Source organism: Xiphophorus hellerii, chromosome 3 (genome assembly GCF_003331165.1).
Source record: "Xiphophorus hellerii strain 12219 chromosome 3, Xiphophorus_hellerii-4.1, whole genome shotgun sequence".
Lineage (NCBI taxonomy): Eukaryota > Metazoa > Chordata > Actinopteri > Cyprinodontiformes > Poeciliidae > Xiphophorus > Xiphophorus hellerii.
Genome location: NC_045674.1, coordinates 11,596,215 through 11,614,656, shown reverse-complemented (window position 1 = coordinate 11,614,656; position 18,442 = coordinate 11,596,215). Strand labels below are relative to the sequence as shown.

The 18,442-nt window shown below is 37.1% G+C and overlaps 3 protein-coding genes across 3 annotated transcripts; 2 read left to right on the top strand and 1 right to left on the bottom strand.

Moving 5' to 3' along the window:
* Positions 1-16: 16 nt before the first annotated feature.
* On the bottom strand, positions 17-4,178 carry cnfn (cornifelin). Its single transcript, XM_032558095.1, has 6 exons — positions 2,970-4,178; positions 2,716-2,832; positions 2,484-2,620; positions 1,568-2,291; positions 169-238; positions 17-67 (listed from the first exon to the last, which is right to left on the bottom strand). The coding sequence occupies exons 2-4, from the start codon at positions 2,828-2,830 to the stop codon at positions 2,202-2,204; spliced, it is 342 nt and encodes a 113-aa protein (XP_032413986.1). The 5' UTR covers positions 2,831-2,832; positions 2,970-4,178; the 3' UTR covers positions 17-67; positions 169-238; positions 1,568-2,201.
* Positions 4,179-7,404: 3,226 nt separating this feature from the next.
* On the top strand, positions 7,405-10,076 carry cxcr3.2 (chemokine (C-X-C motif) receptor 3, tandem duplicate 2). Its single transcript, XM_032558092.1, has 3 exons — positions 7,405-7,514; positions 8,085-8,197; positions 8,377-10,076. Exons 2-3 carry the CDS (start codon positions 8,162-8,164, stop codon positions 9,469-9,471), a joined length of 1,131 nt encoding a protein of 376 aa, XP_032413983.1. The 5' UTR covers positions 7,405-7,514; positions 8,085-8,161; the 3' UTR covers positions 9,472-10,076.
* Positions 10,077-12,807: 2,731 nt separating this feature from the next.
* LOC116717729 (C-X-C chemokine receptor type 3-like) lies at positions 12,808-17,634 on the top strand. Its single transcript, XM_032559307.1, has 3 exons — positions 12,808-13,278; positions 14,226-14,561; positions 15,133-17,634. The coding sequence occupies exons 2-3, from the start codon at positions 14,232-14,234 to the stop codon at positions 15,850-15,852; spliced, it is 1,050 nt and encodes a 349-aa protein (XP_032415198.1). The 5' UTR covers positions 12,808-13,278; positions 14,226-14,231; the 3' UTR covers positions 15,853-17,634.
* The last annotated feature ends 808 nt before the right edge of the window (positions 17,635-18,442 follow it).

The window sequence follows — 18,442 nt, the reverse complement described above, 5'->3', positions numbered from 1 at the left end:
ATTGTTGGTTTTCTTGTGATGTCAGATGGGACCTCAATGTAGCTGCACTTGAATGTAGAAGAGAAATCTGTGAACAGAGATTAATTTCAAATCAGATTGTGCTAAATACTTACTTCAATGATTAAAAAAGCAATAGTTGTAAATGCAAAGACAAAATTTCAGTTTTACCTGTTTTCCTTGTAGTTTCAGATGGAGTTGTATGATTCAGGCGTGGTTGTATTTGCCAGTAAAGTGGAACCTTGTGATAAAAAGAATACATTGTTTCCTATTTTCAATACTTTCATATCCCCACTCCCTGTTCCCTCTTTTTCTTCCTCTCATTTGTATAATTACCTCATGGAACTGGAATCTCCACAATGCTTATTTCAAACTTGTTTGTTTTTGCTCACCAAATATCAATTAAATGAGAGTTTACTGTTGGTAGTAGGTAATATCAAGGTACACCAACATAGTTACAACTACAAAATTGTAAATTATCCTATAATTCAAAGTAATTTCAATTAAATTCCAGAGAAAGTGCCAAAGTGACCAGACTTTTCGTTGGCTGGTTAGAGCTCGGAGCACCGCAGTATTGTTGCACATTTGTGGTATTTCATTTTTTCCTTTTAACTTTAGAAAGACAACTCTTTCAATTAGAAAATACTGATTAGTATTTACCATTAGTGGAATGGAATCTAAACTAGGAACCCTCAATTACCTTTATTAGTGTTTTAAAACTGCACTTGTTGTACTTGGAGTATGTCTGTTAAGCAGTTGATTGCAGTATGATACCAGAGAAGATAGCCTGACTAAATAAACTTCTCTTATCAGCTCACAAGGCACATCCTGGGAATCATAAATAGCCCTAAATATTCTGTGCAATAAGGTCTATAACTCTTACTAAATTTGGCAGACATTTATGATGTATTATTGCTTTAGTCTGATCAGGACTATACTTGCAGTTATAATACTTCAAGTATTTGCATAGCAGTATTATAACTTTAATAATCTTTATATTACATTAGTTACACTTTAAGGATATATCAATTTTTTTTCTTTTTAAAGAAAAGAGATATATATCATGTGAAACATGATATATGAACAGTGGTGTTTATTTTTGTTAAACACCAGGAAAATCACAAGCCAGTACATTCACTATTTACAGCAACAGATGATAGGTAAGACTAACTGTTAGCTTAGTCACCCTCACACGACTATTTTAATATTTAGAGGCTTTTCTTCTTCTTACTTTAGCCCGGAGAATTTCCAAAGTTGTTAGCAGAATCTGTAACTAACTTGCATCTCAAACTTTTGTCATCAAGTCAGAGAAAAATGTCCAAGAGTGTAGCATAAGTTGCAAAATAAAGATATAAGTAAACAAGTAAACCTTTTGTACAGTGTGTCCTCAAATAACCTATTATTGTGAAAACCCGTCATGTGACAATGTAACATCCCTATCAAATTAAAGGCACAGTAGCATATTCACTTAATCATTTACTTTATCTCTTACATTAAATTAGTAAATTTAGTGTGTCAGACTGACCTTAGAAGAAAAAAATACATAAAACTTACTAAAATACTTTCTTACCTGTTCAAATGAACCCTGATCCTTTCACCTTGTTCCTTCAGACAGCTGTATCGCTACATGACTGAAAACACGGACTTAGTCAGAAAGAGGAAGATAGTGGCAGCCCACTGAAGTCCTTCCAGAAAAAGCAAGACTACATGACATTAAAATAAATGAAACCCACAATTTGCTATTTCCTATTTGTTCTATTGAAATACCAGTGATTTTGTAAGTGCAAGTGAATACAAAAAGTGCAAAACATCGCTGTAAAGAAAACGTGGTGCACTATTGAAACATAATTAAATAAAATAGTTCTCAATAATGTTTTTAAACCTTTATATGTTTAATTGTCCAAAACTATTTCTGCAAAGGAAAGGACCGGTACTGCCTTAAATGTCACTATTTTTTATTTGTCTTTTTTATTGTTAATTCAACACTGTCACTCTATAAGGTTAGTTTTAACTCTCTTTATTCCTGCTTTCATTTTAGATCATATACAATTCCCAGCTTATAAAGTAAGAAATGTTAAAGTAATACAATATATGTTTACATTAAAAAGGTAAAAATAAAAAACATTAAATGTCTTTATTTTTTCTTAGATCACATTCACAATGCTAATTTTTTCTTTTTTTGTTCTTATTAATCAGCAATCTGTTTATCCTCTCATCTTCTGCTCTCTCGCCATCTGACACAGTCCACATAAAGGCAGGCAGGCCATGACCACCCAGTCGTCACACACAGAGCCCTAAAATTCAAAAACATCACACAAATTGTGAAAAATTAATATTAAGTTTAACAAATAAAATATAGTTAAGGTCTTACACCCACAAAAGGTCCCTATATTTAAAACATAGATTTAAAAATGGGTTCTTTTTTGAATTTAGCATGTTATTTTTGTTCTCCTTTGTTTTGTTTAATGAGCAACTTTTCCACTCACCTCAATATTGTATTTGCTGCGTATGCTTGTTCTTAAAGCAATCATGGCACCTGGGAGGAAAGGTAGACAGCAGCTATCCCTATTATCCTGAGCCACTTTACAACCAAGGATGCATGGGATAAATGCTCCACATAGACCTTTAGATGAAAGGTAGATAAACAAATAAAAATTCAAATTTAATGGACAAGAAAACTTAACCAGCTTCCTTTTACAATCCCATAAAAACACATACAGATGCCACAGTCATCACAGCAGTCGCACACATTTGTACTCCAGTCTGAAGAACGTCCGGTTGTTACTGTGTACTGGGTAGGTTGAGAGGTAACAACGTTAGACTGGATTGCCATGGCTACAAGCAAAAGAAAAGAAGAGTTTCAATATTTTCAGACTTTTTTTGTAATTATTCAGCTTATCAACCAGCAAGTTTAACTTTATATCATCTACGACAGAAAATATAATAGACACAAAACAGATGTCAGACATTACCTTCTTTGTGTCTCAAAGTATTTTCTCTGATGTCGAAGATGGCCACAGTCAGAAAATAATCCCTGGAGAGAAAAAGCAGAGCAACTGCTTTTATATCCGGCGTGACAACAGACACAACCCAAAGCACAGTTTCTGCGGATATCACATAGCAAACAGTCTGACCATCTAAGCAGGTGCAAACATTATGTATAGAAAAGAGTCATTTAGCTTTTAGGGCGTATTGCAGGTTTTGAAAGGGTTCACTGGACTTTGTCAGTAAAATGTAGTTAAGGAACAAAGAAGGCTTCAAGTGCATATTTATATTTTACCACTTTGGTGAGGTGTGGTGTGTTGACATACTGAGGGTCGAGCTGAGTATAATAAGAACAAAGAGTAAAAAATGAACTGTGATGCTCAAGGACAGAAGAGTGTTGTTATAAAACAAAAATCTTTCAACAAGGAAGCACAAACGCTGTTCCTCTGTTGACACACAGGTCCTAGAATATCTGAAAAACTGTATATTGGGATTGTACTGTCTGCCACTGAACAGAAGACCCCCAAAAATTATACTGATAAAATTTGTTTTCACAACTGAACTTTATACTCTATGTCTGAAAAAGCTGCACGAATGTTCAGTGCCTTACACCTGTGTTTATTCCCCTCAAACATTTTGACATTTTGTCCATTGTATGCCATCAAATTTCAACTTATCTCGTGATTTAATGTAACAAACTAACAAAAAGTAGCATACAATTGAGAAGTGTAAGGATATAATCAATGCGTTCCAAAACTTTTTACAAACATTTCATTTGTTAATAGTGTAATAGGTAATTCTATAATTTCTGTATAGATAATTGTTCATGTAGATCATGCCTGACAGGTAAAACAAAACCTGAGTTTTGAACGTCTAAAAGATGCTGTTTAATTCAGAACCTTAACATCGAATATGTTTGATGCCACTGCAGACCTGCCCAGATGAAAATAACAGGTAACATGTGGGAGGAGAGAATTAATTAGAGAAGATTTTGTTGAAAGGAGGTCATAGGACTTGGCCCCATTTGAAAGAAACTGGTTTGGCCAGATGAGACCACAATTCTACTTTCTTGCATGAAAACACTTTGTGCGATGAAAAATACTTCACCCTGAAGACACTGGCCCCACTGCTGAGCATAGTTTTGGCAGCATGACTAGATGTGCATAACGTAATTTGAAAGTGATGTCAGGGAAAAAGTTTTTTCTGTCCTTCCACTACATATATAAACATGTTGTGGATTTTTCAAAAAAAATGTAAGAATTATTGTTATGAAGACAGTTGTGTGCAGGAGAGTGCGTGGGCGTGTGGGTGTGTGTGTGTGTGTGTGTGTGTGTGTGTCTCTCCTACCTTCCATCTTCGCAGGGTGTTGCTAACAGGAGTAGCCACTAGTTGGAGCTCATCAAGACTAACCAGGAGGAACTAAAACAGAAGCAAATTTTCTGAAGTAGGTCTAGATTGTTTTCTCACATTATGTGGTAATCAGGCTCTCTAATTCTATCACTTGCTAGGTCCAAGTATGAGTGCTTACCATTGTCTTTCCTCCATCCTTACAGTCAGCTTCTTCCTTGAAGGTGTTAACCTTCGTCATCTCTTCTGTCAGTTGAGAAATTCCTCCTCTGGACCTTCACCACAAGTCCCATTGCTTCTCTTGTAGCTGCCCTCCTAGATCCCACACCATTCACCTGCTGACCTGTCCAGTGCTCACTCCATCACTACTTCCCATTGGAAACAGAACAGAGACAGAATGAGAAACCAAACCGCACACACACTCGCTGTTAATTGCAATGTCTTTAGATATATTCTCCTCTCCTGGATAATTTTAAAATCCTCAATACCATCCCAAATATCAGACATTAATCACTTATATTCCTTTTTAGTTTGGACCTGGACCAAGGGTGCTGAATATTGATTTTACTCTAATACTCTATTTTTAGCTAGAAGCACCCGTTTTAGCAGCAGGTTTTTACTACCATCTGTAGTGCTACAAGTATCTTTTGTGTATTACAACCTCTTAACATAACAATATTATGTTAAAAACTAATGCAATGGAGACAAATCATGTTGATTGCAACATAAGTATAGACAAATTAAGCTTTTCTCAGTATCAATAATAATTTGAAAAGCAAAGGTTTTTGCCACCACCTGTATTCAACTTAACGTGCCACCTACTATACATCCTAAATTACTGCAGTTTATTTTTCTTTCTTACTGTACAAACATGTATTAGGAAATCTGAGCATTTCCTCCAAATATTTAAAAAGTGTATACAACTCCCATTAAACATGTATGGACATAAACGTCTCATCAAAGTTGTAGATGCTATTTTAGTTACAAAATCTCTTAAACATGCGAGTTCTTTAATGAAATATTTCAAAATGTTTCAGCCACAACAATTCTCAATTACAGAGTCTGACCGCCAGAGAGCAGTGACAAGCTAATTTCTAACCAGCTTGTGTCTTGCTTTATTCCCGTCAGTAACGCATATTAGTATTTGTGTACAGATCAAGAAAAAATAAAAGGATATCGGAAGCATACTGAAAATTGTTGCAACATATACATATCTGGCCCCCATCAAAGACAGAAGGGCATCTAAAAATACATCAGTTGAGTATGAACATCGATCTCTTGAGAAAGCACAGCATGCTGGGTGTTGCACAACATTTGCTTTACGAGAAGACCCTCAGATAAGATGCTTTTCTTGAAACAAGTCTAACCACAGGAGTCTTCAGTTCCTCAGAAAGTCAGTGCATCTGTTGGTTAAAAAAAAAAAAATCACACTCTTACTCCAAAATAATAGGCTGGATTATTTTTTTTTATTGCTCTGTCTGCCCAGTTGGTGACTGTGGCTCACTGTGTGACTCATATGTACGTTTAAAGCAGCACTGAGCTTTGTCACCTTGTGTTTGTCTGAACTCCGCCTTCCTACCTTTCCTTGGGAATTTTCTAAAAACTGTAGAGGACAAATGCACTGAAATAGCATCAAAAATCTGCAAACCTGCTAAAATTCAAGGCTTCTAAGACTTTAAAGCCAGAGACCATAATAACCAAAAACTTTTGTCACCAATTTAACTTTTATTTTGTAAAATTGAACAAAAAACAAAAATATATTCCAGGAACAAATATTAAAAAATGCTGCAACAACCAGTCTGCATAACTGTAGACCATACCATAGAATAAAGACCGTTTTCTTCAGTGTTTTTTTTTTTTTCTCAGTCCATTTTGGGACATATTTTTCTCTTTAAGCAGCAGCATTAACTGGAATGGTTTTGATGAAAAAGAAACTTTCTTTTTACAATGTTACTAATGGCTAATCTAAAAAAAATTGCTTTAAACACCTTTCAACAATTATCTAAATATAATATTTTTTCTTATTTAAAAGTTTTACTTGTTGGAGTTAGTGGAAATAGGTGGAGGACAATACATGAGAAATATTTTTCTATATTTAATTTAACTGTATTGTTTCTTGAACCTGCCACAGTCACTACATTATAGACTCACTCATCCAGACCAGAGGACAAAATAGTTGAACTTTGTAAAATCTCCAGTTATGATTACACACCACAAGGTGTGTAAGATGACAAAAGTGTGGATCAGGTGTTGGCTGTTTTACTGCAGTTGTGCTTTACAATTTGAAACATTTAGTGATGCACTGACACAGAACTTTAAGGTGCACAATATTTAATATTTAGCCCATCAGACAGGCTTAAAATGACAAATGGCCTACACATATCAAGTCCAGAGGACCCCAAAGCATTCACCCATTCATACACTGATAGTAGCAAGCTACTAGACAGCTACAGCTGTGGCTGCCAACACCACCCGGTAAGGTGGGTGAAGTGTCTTGCCAAGGACACAACAGTGCGGGGATTGAATCTGCAACACACTGCTTGCAGGACAATACAGAAGTCACCATCATCGTCAACGTCGTGTTTTGGAAACACCAGCACAACAGAGGTAATTTAAATGTATAACAGTGATTTATACCAAAGATCATATTTGCAGAAGTACTGCTGTTAGTTGGCATCCGTCTCTGGACCATAGCTATGTGTTCATACGGATATGTGTTCATACGCAAGGTACCTACGATGCTATCAGTCAGAAATGAATGTTCATCGTTAGACTCTTTCACTTAGAATCACCCAAAGCACATGATAATGTCACATCTGAACAGGGTATACAATTAATGGCATGTGGAACTGAATCAATGTGGTGTAGCAAAGTATTGGTGTCAGGATGCATATTCTTATGCAACCGGATTATTGCAACTTTTTCAATTTTTGCATATTTCCTTTTAGCAGATGTTTGCTTTTCAGCTGAAATGTACCAGACAGATGGCATGGCGAATGTAAAAAAAACAAAATGCTCTCATCTGAACACCTGCATATTGACTTTTTAACCACATATATGTGCAAATGACTTCATATCCTCTTCTGTTTATCTCTTGCTAATTTTATGATATGTTGGTTTAGTTTGCCCTGCGTCTGCGCCTCATTAGGTCACATCTTTTCTTCTTTACAAAATCTCAAGAGTAGGTAAGTCTTTTTTTAAATATATATTTTTTTATCCTACATTTCTTCAAATCTCTTGAGTAAATATTGAAAATGAGTTCAATTTTGACAGTCTAATCTTTTTTTAAAACTATAGAACATTTAGTAAAAATCTTCTATAAATGTGTATAAGATTACTGCTGCAGACAGAGTGTGGCATTAAACATGACAAACCAAAGCTGAGCAAAACAAGACTGATGTTTCTGTCCAGCAAGCGCTTTCATTTCTCCAGAGAATAATATATTTTTTTATATTTTAGTAAAAGCTATTTCTGCTTTTCTGTGAATTCCAAATTTTCACTTTTGGTATTGTAAGATGCAGTTTGAATGCTGTAAAAATATTTTTTAAAATCTGCATACGTCCTGAAAAGTTCCATATTCACATTAAATTAAGCAGAAGTTCTTGTAGCTGTCTGCAGACATCTTAAAAATATGTCACAATTTCCTTGACACAGTCATCCAGTCCTACTATAGTTTTATGCACATCTGTCCAAAGTGTACAAAGATTCAGTTCCTGAATTTTTGACTTCTTCTTTCTGATCCCTTGTCGTTTGAGACTCAGAGGCTGAACTGATGCTTTTTTGAGCTGAGTGTGCTCTTGGATATTCTGCTGCCTCTTTGTTTTCTGCAAACATGGATTCAACGACAACAGCTGATTATTATGATGGTGTAAGTAGACACTTTAATAATCATTTCGTAATCATTCTAGTTTTGCTATAGATTTTTTATTATCAAGGAAATTGTGTTATTTAAACAGAAATTATTTCTTCAGATAAAAATGTATTCATAATATAGATAAGAAATTCATCAATCTGACTGAGGTCTTCTTTTCTCCTTTGGATGATCAGAGTGATGGCGTTTATGACACCGATTCTCCAGGAACTGATGAGGTGATTGCACCTCCATGCAATCCAGAGAGCATCTATGGTTTTGCGAAGAACTACTCCCCCATTGTGTACTGCCTGGTTTTTGTCCTGGCTGTTGTTGGCAATGTCTTGGTGTTGTGTGTGATCAGACGCTACAGAAACTCCCAGAGTGGAGGAGCCTGCGCCTTCTCCCTGACAGACACCTTCCTCCTGCACCTGGCCATTTCTGACCTCCTGCTGGCCTTCACTCTGCCCCTGTTTGCAGTGCAGTGGGTCAATCAGTGGGTGTTTGGCACAGCAGTTTGCAAGATTTCTGGTGCTCTCTTTTCTTTGAACCGCTACAGCGGCATCCTCTTCCTGGCTTGTATCAGCTTCGACCGTTACCTGGCCATCGTTCACGCCGTCAGGTCAGGGTGGAAACGCAGCACCTGCCACGCTCAGTTTGCATGTGCAGCCATTTGGGTGGTGTGCCTCGGCTTGAGCGGAGTTGACATTGCATTCAAACAAGTGGTGGAAGTGGACCTTAATGACAACGAGAGGATGCAGGTGTGCCAAGTGTGGTTCACAGATAATCCCGACCAGTGGCAGGTGAGCCTGCAGCTTGTCAGCTTGAGTCTGGGTTTTGGTCTTCCCCTGCTCGTCATGCTCTACTGCTACGTCCAGATCTTCAGGTCTCTGTGCAACGCCACTCGTCGTCAAAGGCGCAAGTCTCTCCGTCTCATCATCTCGTTGGTATCTGTGTTCGTCATCTGCTGGGCTCCGTACAACTGCTTCCAGCTGGCAGACAGCCTGCAGAAGCTGCGTGTGGTGACTGGGGGCTGCAAGTTTGGCCATGTGCTGGACATTGGGATTCTGATTACTGAAAGCGTGGGGCTTTCACACTGTGCCCTGAACCCTCTGCTGTACGGCTTTGTTGGGGTGAAGTTCAGGAGAGAGCTGCTGAAAATGTGCAAGGAGATGCTTGGGCAGAGAGGCTGGGTGGGAATTGAAAGGTTGAAGGAGAGAAGATCTAGAAAGAGCACAGGATCTCTAACATCTGCAGACAGTGAACATACCTCCTACTCCGTCATGATCTGATATTGTTTAGAGGTGAAGAGATAAATGTGGGTGAGTGGTGGAGGGTGAGTTTTGAAATATAGAAACTTCAAAAAAAATAATTCCAGAAAATGTTCTCATTAACAACATTAATGTTTGTTTATGTAACATTGGTGCTTAAATGTCAGTGTAGTTCTCTTCATGTTGTTTTTTATGTCTTACTGTCAACACTGTAGCACTGTGTAGATTGTACAAGGTGAAGTTGTAAAGCGTTTCTGGGAACGTGCAGATTTTCTGTCCATGGGTTACATCTTGAGAAATATGGGGATTTCTTCATACTTCTTAAAAAAGCTTGTTCAGCAGTTTAAAGCCTGACCTCACCCTCAGCAATCAGACTCATATACCACAGTTTATTGTTTGTCCAATTCTCAGGAGGTCCACCTGTATATATTAAATTGCTGGATGTGTTAAAGTTTTATCTTACTATTTTTCATGAGATGTTTTTTTTTTTTTTTTTGTCTCAGATAAATATGTTGAACATAAAACTCTGCTGTAAAAGAGGAAATTAACCTGGATTTTGTACATTAAAGTTTCCCTATGTTTTTTTATGGATGATTTCTTTGAAATAAATGTTTTTGCAATTAAGACAAAGTGTTTTTCTCTGTATGTAGTTTGACTTTCTGCAGAATATGCAGAGGTAAAGTGCAAACCCTGGGTCAATGCAAGTAATGCTATGAGAAGACAGGATGAAAGTTGACCTTTACAAATCAATTAGTCAGCACCTACTTTTGTTTTTGTAGAGTGTTAACCCAATAATACCCACAGTCTATCAGCAAAAATACTATTTATTGTCAGCAATTAAACCTAAAGCCAAAAAAACAGTGCTAGGTCAGCAAAAAAAAAAAAAAAAGAACATCTTCTTGGCATAAATACCAATATTTTTCCAGACATAAAAGCATTGTCAGCAAAATGTTCTTGCTGCTGTACCTCATTTTTGCAAATGAGCTTTCAGTGTTTACATTAGGAATTTAACAAATTGAATGATCGTATATTGGACACTTAGTCATGGTGTATGCTTTAAAAAAATAAAATCTAAGAAGAGTAGCAAATCAGCTGTGGTGAATTTTAGGTTTTCATTGTTGTTTTATAAAGTACAGAATTCAAAGCCATGCTCCAGTATACATGTAATATCAAGAAGTTGCTCAAACATGTCAAAGTGTTTCTAACATCAGAAAAGACTCAGATTCAGTTTATCATCTCATTACGATCCACAGCCAGATTTAGGACTATCTGCTCTCCAGACCATCCACTATGGATCCTAAAAACTTTGGCCAAAAATTCTAAATATACGAGCAATGTTGCAAAATGTAAAGGTAAGAATTTTAGCCTTAAAAGTTTCTCCGAGGTATTTTTATTTAATATATGCAAGATATTTTGAAAAAGAATGACACCAACAGTACAAGAAATTGCATTTTTTGGGAAGTTTTGGTAATAGGTTGCAAACAGACAGCTTCTATATTGATGTCCAAAAGTCTATAAAAACAGAAAGCCCAATTGAAGAAAAATTGCAATAACCCTAAAAAGTTTAATTGAAATTGTTCTTTAGTTAAAAAATGTAACTCCTGTAGTTTAAGTCATTTTGCTTTTGGGCTTTAAACTAAAACTAAAAAGTCTTGAAGTTAAAAATGACTCAGGTTTGTAATGGTTGCTTACCCAGGCTGTGCACACATTATGATGGACGGATTATGTTCAAATGAAACTTGTTTCATTTTGCAATATGATTATCTTTTTGCCCACTTTACAAAGTTACTTTGAAATATGGCAACATTTTTACGAAATGGTTGGTTTTACAAAGAAACTGGTGCTGAAAAATGTTACAGTAACTATGCCACGCCCATTAATGTGACACTTCTTCAAAATACAACTTAAGTCTTCAACTTAAAGTTTGTCTGAAGGTTTGCTGTGGTAACATCTGGCGTGCTTGAATTCATAATTGAAGTTTGGCTATCTGGATATCTTCACATACAAAATTGTTGTATATTAGCCATCAATATGAAAATCAGAAAAAAAAAATTGTTAACCTCTTACACCTTTGGCAAATTTTCTTTTTGCAAAACATAAATTCAATCTAAAGAAAATAAATTCACAGAGCCAAAAAAACAACAACAACAACAACTTGGGGCCCCTTGACTACTGCCTCTGTAGCCCTTTACTAAAGTCCAGCTTAGTAAGTAGTGTCTGTGTTATTAGTGAGACATTTTCACAGCGACGGTTTCACCACTGATGGTGCTTGTGGCCGACGGTGTTACATATATGTGCCATTCATGACTCAAATTTCCTGAAGTGATGCTCAGTAAAACTTTGTGTCATCTTTGTACAAATTTAATGCCACGTGTCATAAGATGAACTGTCTCTACATTAAGGTTTGTTCAAAATGGGAAGTACGTGAAAGAGGACTTCTGAAATCATGGTGTAGAACTAGAGAAAGGCAGGCCCAGTGTTTGTGAGAGGTTTTAGTTTGAAATGGAAAAATACAACAAACCCAAAAGTTACAAATTTTGTAGTGGGACTATTATTCTGAACCTACTTTTAGAGCTATGTTTCTCTTCAGTTATTAAGTGTGATGCTCTCCAGAAATTCAGTACAGTATTGCAAAAAAAGCAAAGATCGCTTCCTGTACTTCACGGTCTATCAAGGGGAAATAATCTAATTTCCAAGAAAGATTTTTAAAAAAAGCAGGATAGACAAATTTGCAACCGATGTTTGAAAGTTTGTGATATCTAGAAAAAAAAATCCCACACATGCACTTAGAAAACAGAACATCAACGCAATAAAACCCTTGAGATTTCAATCTGTTATTACCCAATAATTGGGAAATGACAGAAGCTAGATTATTCCTCACTTACTCCCAATGTTCCCACTAAAATATTACATTGATTTAAATAAATTTCACCTGGAAGAATGAATGTTATTATTCCTTACTGTCCGCTAAATAAGTGACAAGTCTGTTTTTCATCAGATACAACAGCTCCCTCTGGTGGAAACGTCCTGTTAGTGCAGCATCGCTTTGTGTTTTTCACACATTGGATGTCAAATTACTTCAACAGTGACGTTTGCGGAAGTGAGAAAAGGTTGTCTTCAAAATTATACTGTAGCGTCTTAAAATATTTCGTTATGGCATATTACTTTTTCCAGTTAACTGAAAAAAACGCAATTTGCTAATTCAAACAATTGTTTGCGTTAATTTTTATAAGGCTTATATTTGTATTTTAGGTAAATGTATTTCATTGCAGAATTTATTTTGAAAAATAATACAGCCAAAAGGCTCTAGGTCATGTCAATTGACAGAAAAAGGAACACAAAAAGCGATTTGTAAAATCCAAAGTAGCAAAGTGAGAAAAAGAATTAAAGTCTGTGTGTGTGCGTATTAATTTATTCTGTGACTTTACTTCACAGCCAGATCTGCCTCAAAGACGCACAACTTCCGGCAGGTGCGCGTTTTCCTAAATCAGTCTTGAGATCTTTCTTTTTCTTTTTTTGTTTCTGAAGATCCACCCCCAAACTCTCGCTGCGAACGGTTTCGTTTGTTAATAAACAGTCATGATCTCTGACTTATAATTAAGAATACCAACAAGGTCTGTCTGTGAGCAGGGGTCTGTTTTCCCGCAGGAACTTAACAGCCGCTTGACAGCTGCTGCAAAACGTCTGGCATCTTACCAAAAACAGGGAGCGTCTGTTTTACTGTCCGAGTCTGTCTGGCGAGTTGACTGCAAACTGTTGCGTTTATCGCTGCACACCACGGAGGTGACACCTCTATAAACTGCAGCTGAAACCCTACAGGGGATATCGGTAAGTGATCGCACAGCCTCATTTGCCTGCTACTGAAAACTGTCGTTTGCATTTACCTTTTAGTTTCGGCCAGACAAGCTTATCGTAAATGTGCTTAATGTTGACAGCGTAGCTGGAATTGACATTTTCAACAGGAACACAGCGAGGCTGTAAAGTACGAGTTTCCCCACTTCATGATTTCCCAAAACACGTTACTTTAAAAAGCCCAGAGGAGGATTTAAAAAAAAACTTCTCCTTTTCGTCTCTGAGTTGATGACATCACAAGAGGCAAACGAATGGGGCCGATCAGCTGCATCTGTGTACACTATGGCGGGCATTTATATTTTTCTTATAAACCCCGAAGTTCCTTTTCAATCTGTCTTTGTTCGCGTATTTTCGTAAATAATGCTGACTAACGCTGCACCTTTAAAGTTTTACTGCGGATTTCCAGTGAACAAATTTTTAGAAGGAATTTCACTCAATACGTGAGGAAGCAGCTGGAAAGATGTTAAGTACACTTACAACTCTTATGCCTAATGTGATGTCATCCTAGGTATGTGTTCACACAACTTGTTTTTTGGAGGACAGATTTGATCTCAAATAAATAATGTTTTACAACAAACTTTTGACATGGAGTTGACACACTACATATGACATGACTGAGTTGTTTAACAGAAAAATCTCACTAGAGATTTTAAACTGATATTTAATTATAAAACTGTGTTCATGTGAGAGTGACTAACAGGAATTGGTTTTTTTTTTAATTGCATCACAATGACATTGCACCACTTAGGCTATTGTGAGTCTCAGCATGTTATTATGAGCTGGATTTCCCAAAGGAATGTTTTTTTTGATCGTTCTGCTCTGTTGCAAAGAGAGAGAGAGACTGGGGGGTATAAATGTTTGTTTTTGAGGTGCTGAGAAGCTGTATCACTTCTGAATTCTCTCCTGTTTCTGTGTCTCATCAGCTTACAATGGTAATTTTGGATGGAATATTGAACGAGACTCAACCCTCCGACTATAACTATGACTACGAATTTAAAGATGAAGATGTCGATAAGGCAGTGTGGATCCCAATTCTGTTCTCCATATTGGTGATCGTTGGGTTGCTGGGGAATGGACTTCTCCTGGCAGTCCTGGCTCAGAAGAGGCGACCCTGGAGAATATCGGACAGTTTTATTCTCCAACTAGGAGTGGTGGACATCCTGCTGCTGTTGACCCTGCCCCTCTATGCTGCCCATGCCACTCAAAGCTGTGGATGGTGCTCACAGACTGTCCTCAGGGTCTGTGGAGCTTTTTTTAAGGTAGGTTTTGTGTTGAAATCTGACTGTGAAAGTGAAAGAGATTTCTGTGGAAATAATTTGGCTGCAACAGCTGTCTATATCCTGTTTACTGTATAAAAAAAACTCACTTATCAGACAAGCCCACTGCTCTGGGAACATGAACTTTCCTTATATAACATCTGAGATTTCCAGGTTTTGTCTGGGAGATGCAAGTAAGGAAATTAATTATATTCAATGGGTTTCTTGATGTAGCTCCAACTCTCTGTCTGGCACTAACTTGTTTTACCCCAAGTTAGAAATATAACCCGTAACTACACAATATTACTATATACAGTAAGTATAACAAGCTAACAATTTTGGCATTGCTGCAGAAGTGATGGTAAGATGCCCTATTTACCTTTTTAACAGGATTTAAAGAATATGTCCCAGTCAAAGATGTTACAAAGATCCTTGAAGTATGTCAGACATATTATCCAAACCAGTCTAGTCAAACTGTGATTGACTGTATAAAATAGTCAATTTCCTGAGGCTGTGGGAACATTATTAAAGACTTTCATAAAAGATTTTCTTCTGGCTGTTTTTCTTTTTCTAGATCAACCTATATGTGGGGGCATTTCTTCTGGTTTGCATCTGCCTGGATCACTACCTGTCCTCCATACATGCCGGCCGGTGTAGAAGCCACAGAACCAGCTTGGCGATCCTGGGCTGTCTGCTGGCGTGGCTCATTTCTGTCACCCTTACTGTCCTGGATGGGATTTTTCTTGTCAATACTGAGTCAATGCCAGGAAAAGCCCTCTCTGCTCACTCTCACCCCAAAACTAAAGTTGACTGGCAGCTAATCTCACGTGCGCTCCACCTTGGAGTTGGCTTCTTGCTCCCTGCACTTATCCAAATTGTGTTCTGTTCCCACATCATGATACAACGCAAATCCAATCGCCAGATCAGGATAAGACCTGTTCTGCTCATCTTATCTCTGGTGGGAGTTTTCCTACTCTGCTGGATCCCATACAACACCACCCTCTTTATAGACACCATCTCCTACACATCGAAAGACTTTCTCAAAAACTTTTTTGTAGATCATATTAATTCTTTAAAAGCAGCTGTGAAAGTCACCTCAGCTGTAAGCTGCATCAGTGCCTGCGTCAGGCCTCCTTTATACTTTTTGTTTTGTGGAAACTTCCGGAAAGCAGTATTCAGCGTCCTTACATGTGCAAAGGTTGAATGCAGGAGCTCACTGTGGGAGCTGGGCATGGAGGCGCCACATGACCAGTGTCGCTCAGAGGAGGAGATGAACCAGATGACGAGTGCATAACAACAAATTAAGCCAGTAATGATCAACAAAATTACCCCGGAGTGACTCAGACATCACCTGAGGGACTTCCTGCTCAGAAAGGGGAAGTTTTAAAGCTGAAAGACTTTTGTGGGAATGTGGAAAGTTGATATAAATAATATAAAGAATGAAAGGGAAAAGACCCAAATTGTGTAATATGAAAGTTTCCAAGCCTCATCATGGTCACAGAAATATTTCACATTCTTGCTGCACAATCTAAGCTTGTCATTTTTACTTAAAAAGTATTGAGGTCTTTTTTATGTACTGGTATATATTATATTGTTATAATTGCGTTTCATATTAATGTAATATATGTTATTTTACATGTGCCAAGTAAGCAGAAGTGTCACATTACATGTTTTAACTAATAACGGTTGCAATCAGAAATATTCAACCTCTTTATCTCAAGACACTGTAGGGATGTGGATGAAGAAAACTGACAATAAATTTCAAATTATGTTTTTTTATACAAGTTATTTTGACTTAACTTCAAAGTTCAAATGGAAATTGTGTTTGACTATGCTTCTCTGTGCTGCTACTGCCTTGTTTAGATTTTAAACATTGTCATTACAATTTTAATCTTTTGTCAAAGACAACTCACGTATGGGGTTTGTTTCTAAATTAGCTATGACTGAATCAGAATAGTACGTCTGGTCAATACCTTGCTGGAGAGTCCAATGATAAGAAGGTTAGATTTTTCAACAGAGAGCAACATGTTCCTCTTTTGAATGACCTGCATGGTGTTTGTTAAAATCCACGAGGTCGGCCACATGATCAAGATTGCAACTATTGTTTCTGATAAACAGACCCACATCATCAGTCACTGACCTCTATGCTTGACCATTCTTCATCAGTCTTCCATGTGGGATATACACCTGATCCAGGTGTCCAAACAGTTCCAGTTTGGCTTCATTAGTGGATTGAATCATCTCCCTAAACTTTGTAGTCTTGATGTATGGTCAATCAAAGTGTGTGTCTTGAAATTGTGCAATGGTGTCTTTGTATATTCAGTCCAAGTCTTAAGTTGCCACTGAAGCACTTATACCAAGCCTGCCGGTGTTTTGCAGTCACATTGGGGTTTGTCTTGGGCCTTCTTAGTTAGCTGCTAATGGTTGTTGATGAAGTTTTGGCCTTCCTACCACAGCTAAGTAGGTTTGCAGCTGTCCCATCCTTACAATGCTCCTAATGGTGTATTTTAGGATGTTAAATTTTTAGGAGAAATCCTTATCCCTAAGGTACTTTGGGTGTCGGCCTTTTATTCGCTTCTTTTAATCTTTTCCATAATTCCAAATCACATTGATTTTGCATCACAGATAAGGTAAATGAGGGATGAATGACGAGTTTCCAGAGGATTGATAATGTTTTATCTCCACGTAAGAACATAAAAATGTTCAGTCAGATTTAAAAACAATTGGTGTGGGTTGAATACTTGGCATGGCTATCCTAGTTAACACAGAAGTACTTAATCATGCTTTTGTGTGATTATTTTTGTTCAACTCATAAAACAGCAATTGAAACAACATGTTGCTCTTTGCAGAGACGTTTCCTTTAAGAAACCTTAAAATCTTTGGATTTCGAATACTTCTGATTGCAACATTTGTGAAAACCAGAGCCAAATGCTATAATCTCTTTTTCTTGTCAGTGTTATATCCTCATTAAGTGTACTATGTTACATTTTATCCCTGTAGAGCTGGAAAGCTTCAGCAATTGTATTCAGAAGCTTGGCAGTTACACCCAATAAACTGTTTCTCTTTCCGTTTTATACTTTGGTTTCTCTTTTCTTATCTTAAGCAACACATCCTTTCCAGGATTGCGCAGTGCTGTGTGTTAAAGAGCTCAGTGCTGTCAAGAGGAATTTATTTTTGGCATCACATTTTGTATTTTTGTTTGTTTGTTTGGATTAGTTGCATTTGTCTAATAAGAGATGACACCGATGTCATTTGTCAGGTGACTGAAACTCCAGCAGAGAGGACAGCGGTTCCAGCTGTGTGGTTGTGTTTCATAGTGGAGCTTTGTGCATGCTGAAGAGGACTGTGGTGTGCTTTGTGTTGAGGCCGTGGTCTGTTAAGTGGGTGGGAAACACAGAGACATTGGAGGGAAAAAAAAGTCTTTCTGCAGGGGATCAAAGTAAATGTCCTGAAAAACAAAATTCTTTATAAACCCCTTAGTCAGTTTGCAAGTTTTAACCTGCAAACCAAATGTCTATGATCAACCCCTCACATTGATTATAAATGTAAACTGAGGTGAATGTTAACTACTTCTTCAAATGTACTGCACATTCATGAGGGAAATGGTTGGACTTCAGTTCTGCTTCCTGTTTGAGGTCATTTAAGTTTGCTTACAGTTAATGTCCTATGATATGAGCTCATTATGGAAAATGCTACTTGGCTACAAGATTAGACACTTCATATTTGACTGACATTTCTTCTTAGTCTTTAGGACTGAGTTGCTATTTCCTGCCGGAGTCAAGACTGTTAAGAATATGTAAAGGCAGATGAAGAGCATAAAATCAGATAAGAACTCTTAACATTTTTACCTTAAGTTTCTAATACATGAATATATTTAGGTCTGT

Bases quoted from the DNA above. Each gene is read 5' to 3' on its own strand.
- cnfn (XM_032558095.1), bottom strand. From the start codon at position 2,830: ATGGCAATCCAGTCTAACGTTGTTACCTCTCAACCTACCCAGTACACA. The intron at 2,621-2,715 runs GTATGTGTTTTT...TTTCATCTAAAG, and splicing joins CTGTGATGACTGTGGCATCT to GTCTATGTGGAGCATTTATC. The intron at 2,292-2,483 runs GTGAGTGGAAAA...TTTGAATTTTAG, and splicing joins GCAGCAAATACAATATTGAG to GGCTCTGTGTGTGACGACTG.
- cxcr3.2 (XM_032558092.1), top strand. From the start codon at position 8,162: ATGGATTCAACGACAACAGCTGATTATTATGATGGT. The intron at 8,198-8,376 runs GTAAGTAGACAC...TTGGATGATCAG, and splicing joins CAGCTGATTATTATGATGGT to AGTGATGGCGTTTATGACAC.
- LOC116717729 (XM_032559307.1), top strand. From the start codon at position 14,232: ATGGTAATTTTGGATGGAATATTGAACGAGACTCAACCCTCCGACTAT. The intron at 14,562-15,132 runs GTAGGTTTTGTG...TTCTTTTTCTAG, and splicing joins TCTGTGGAGCTTTTTTTAAG to ATCAACCTATATGTGGGGGC.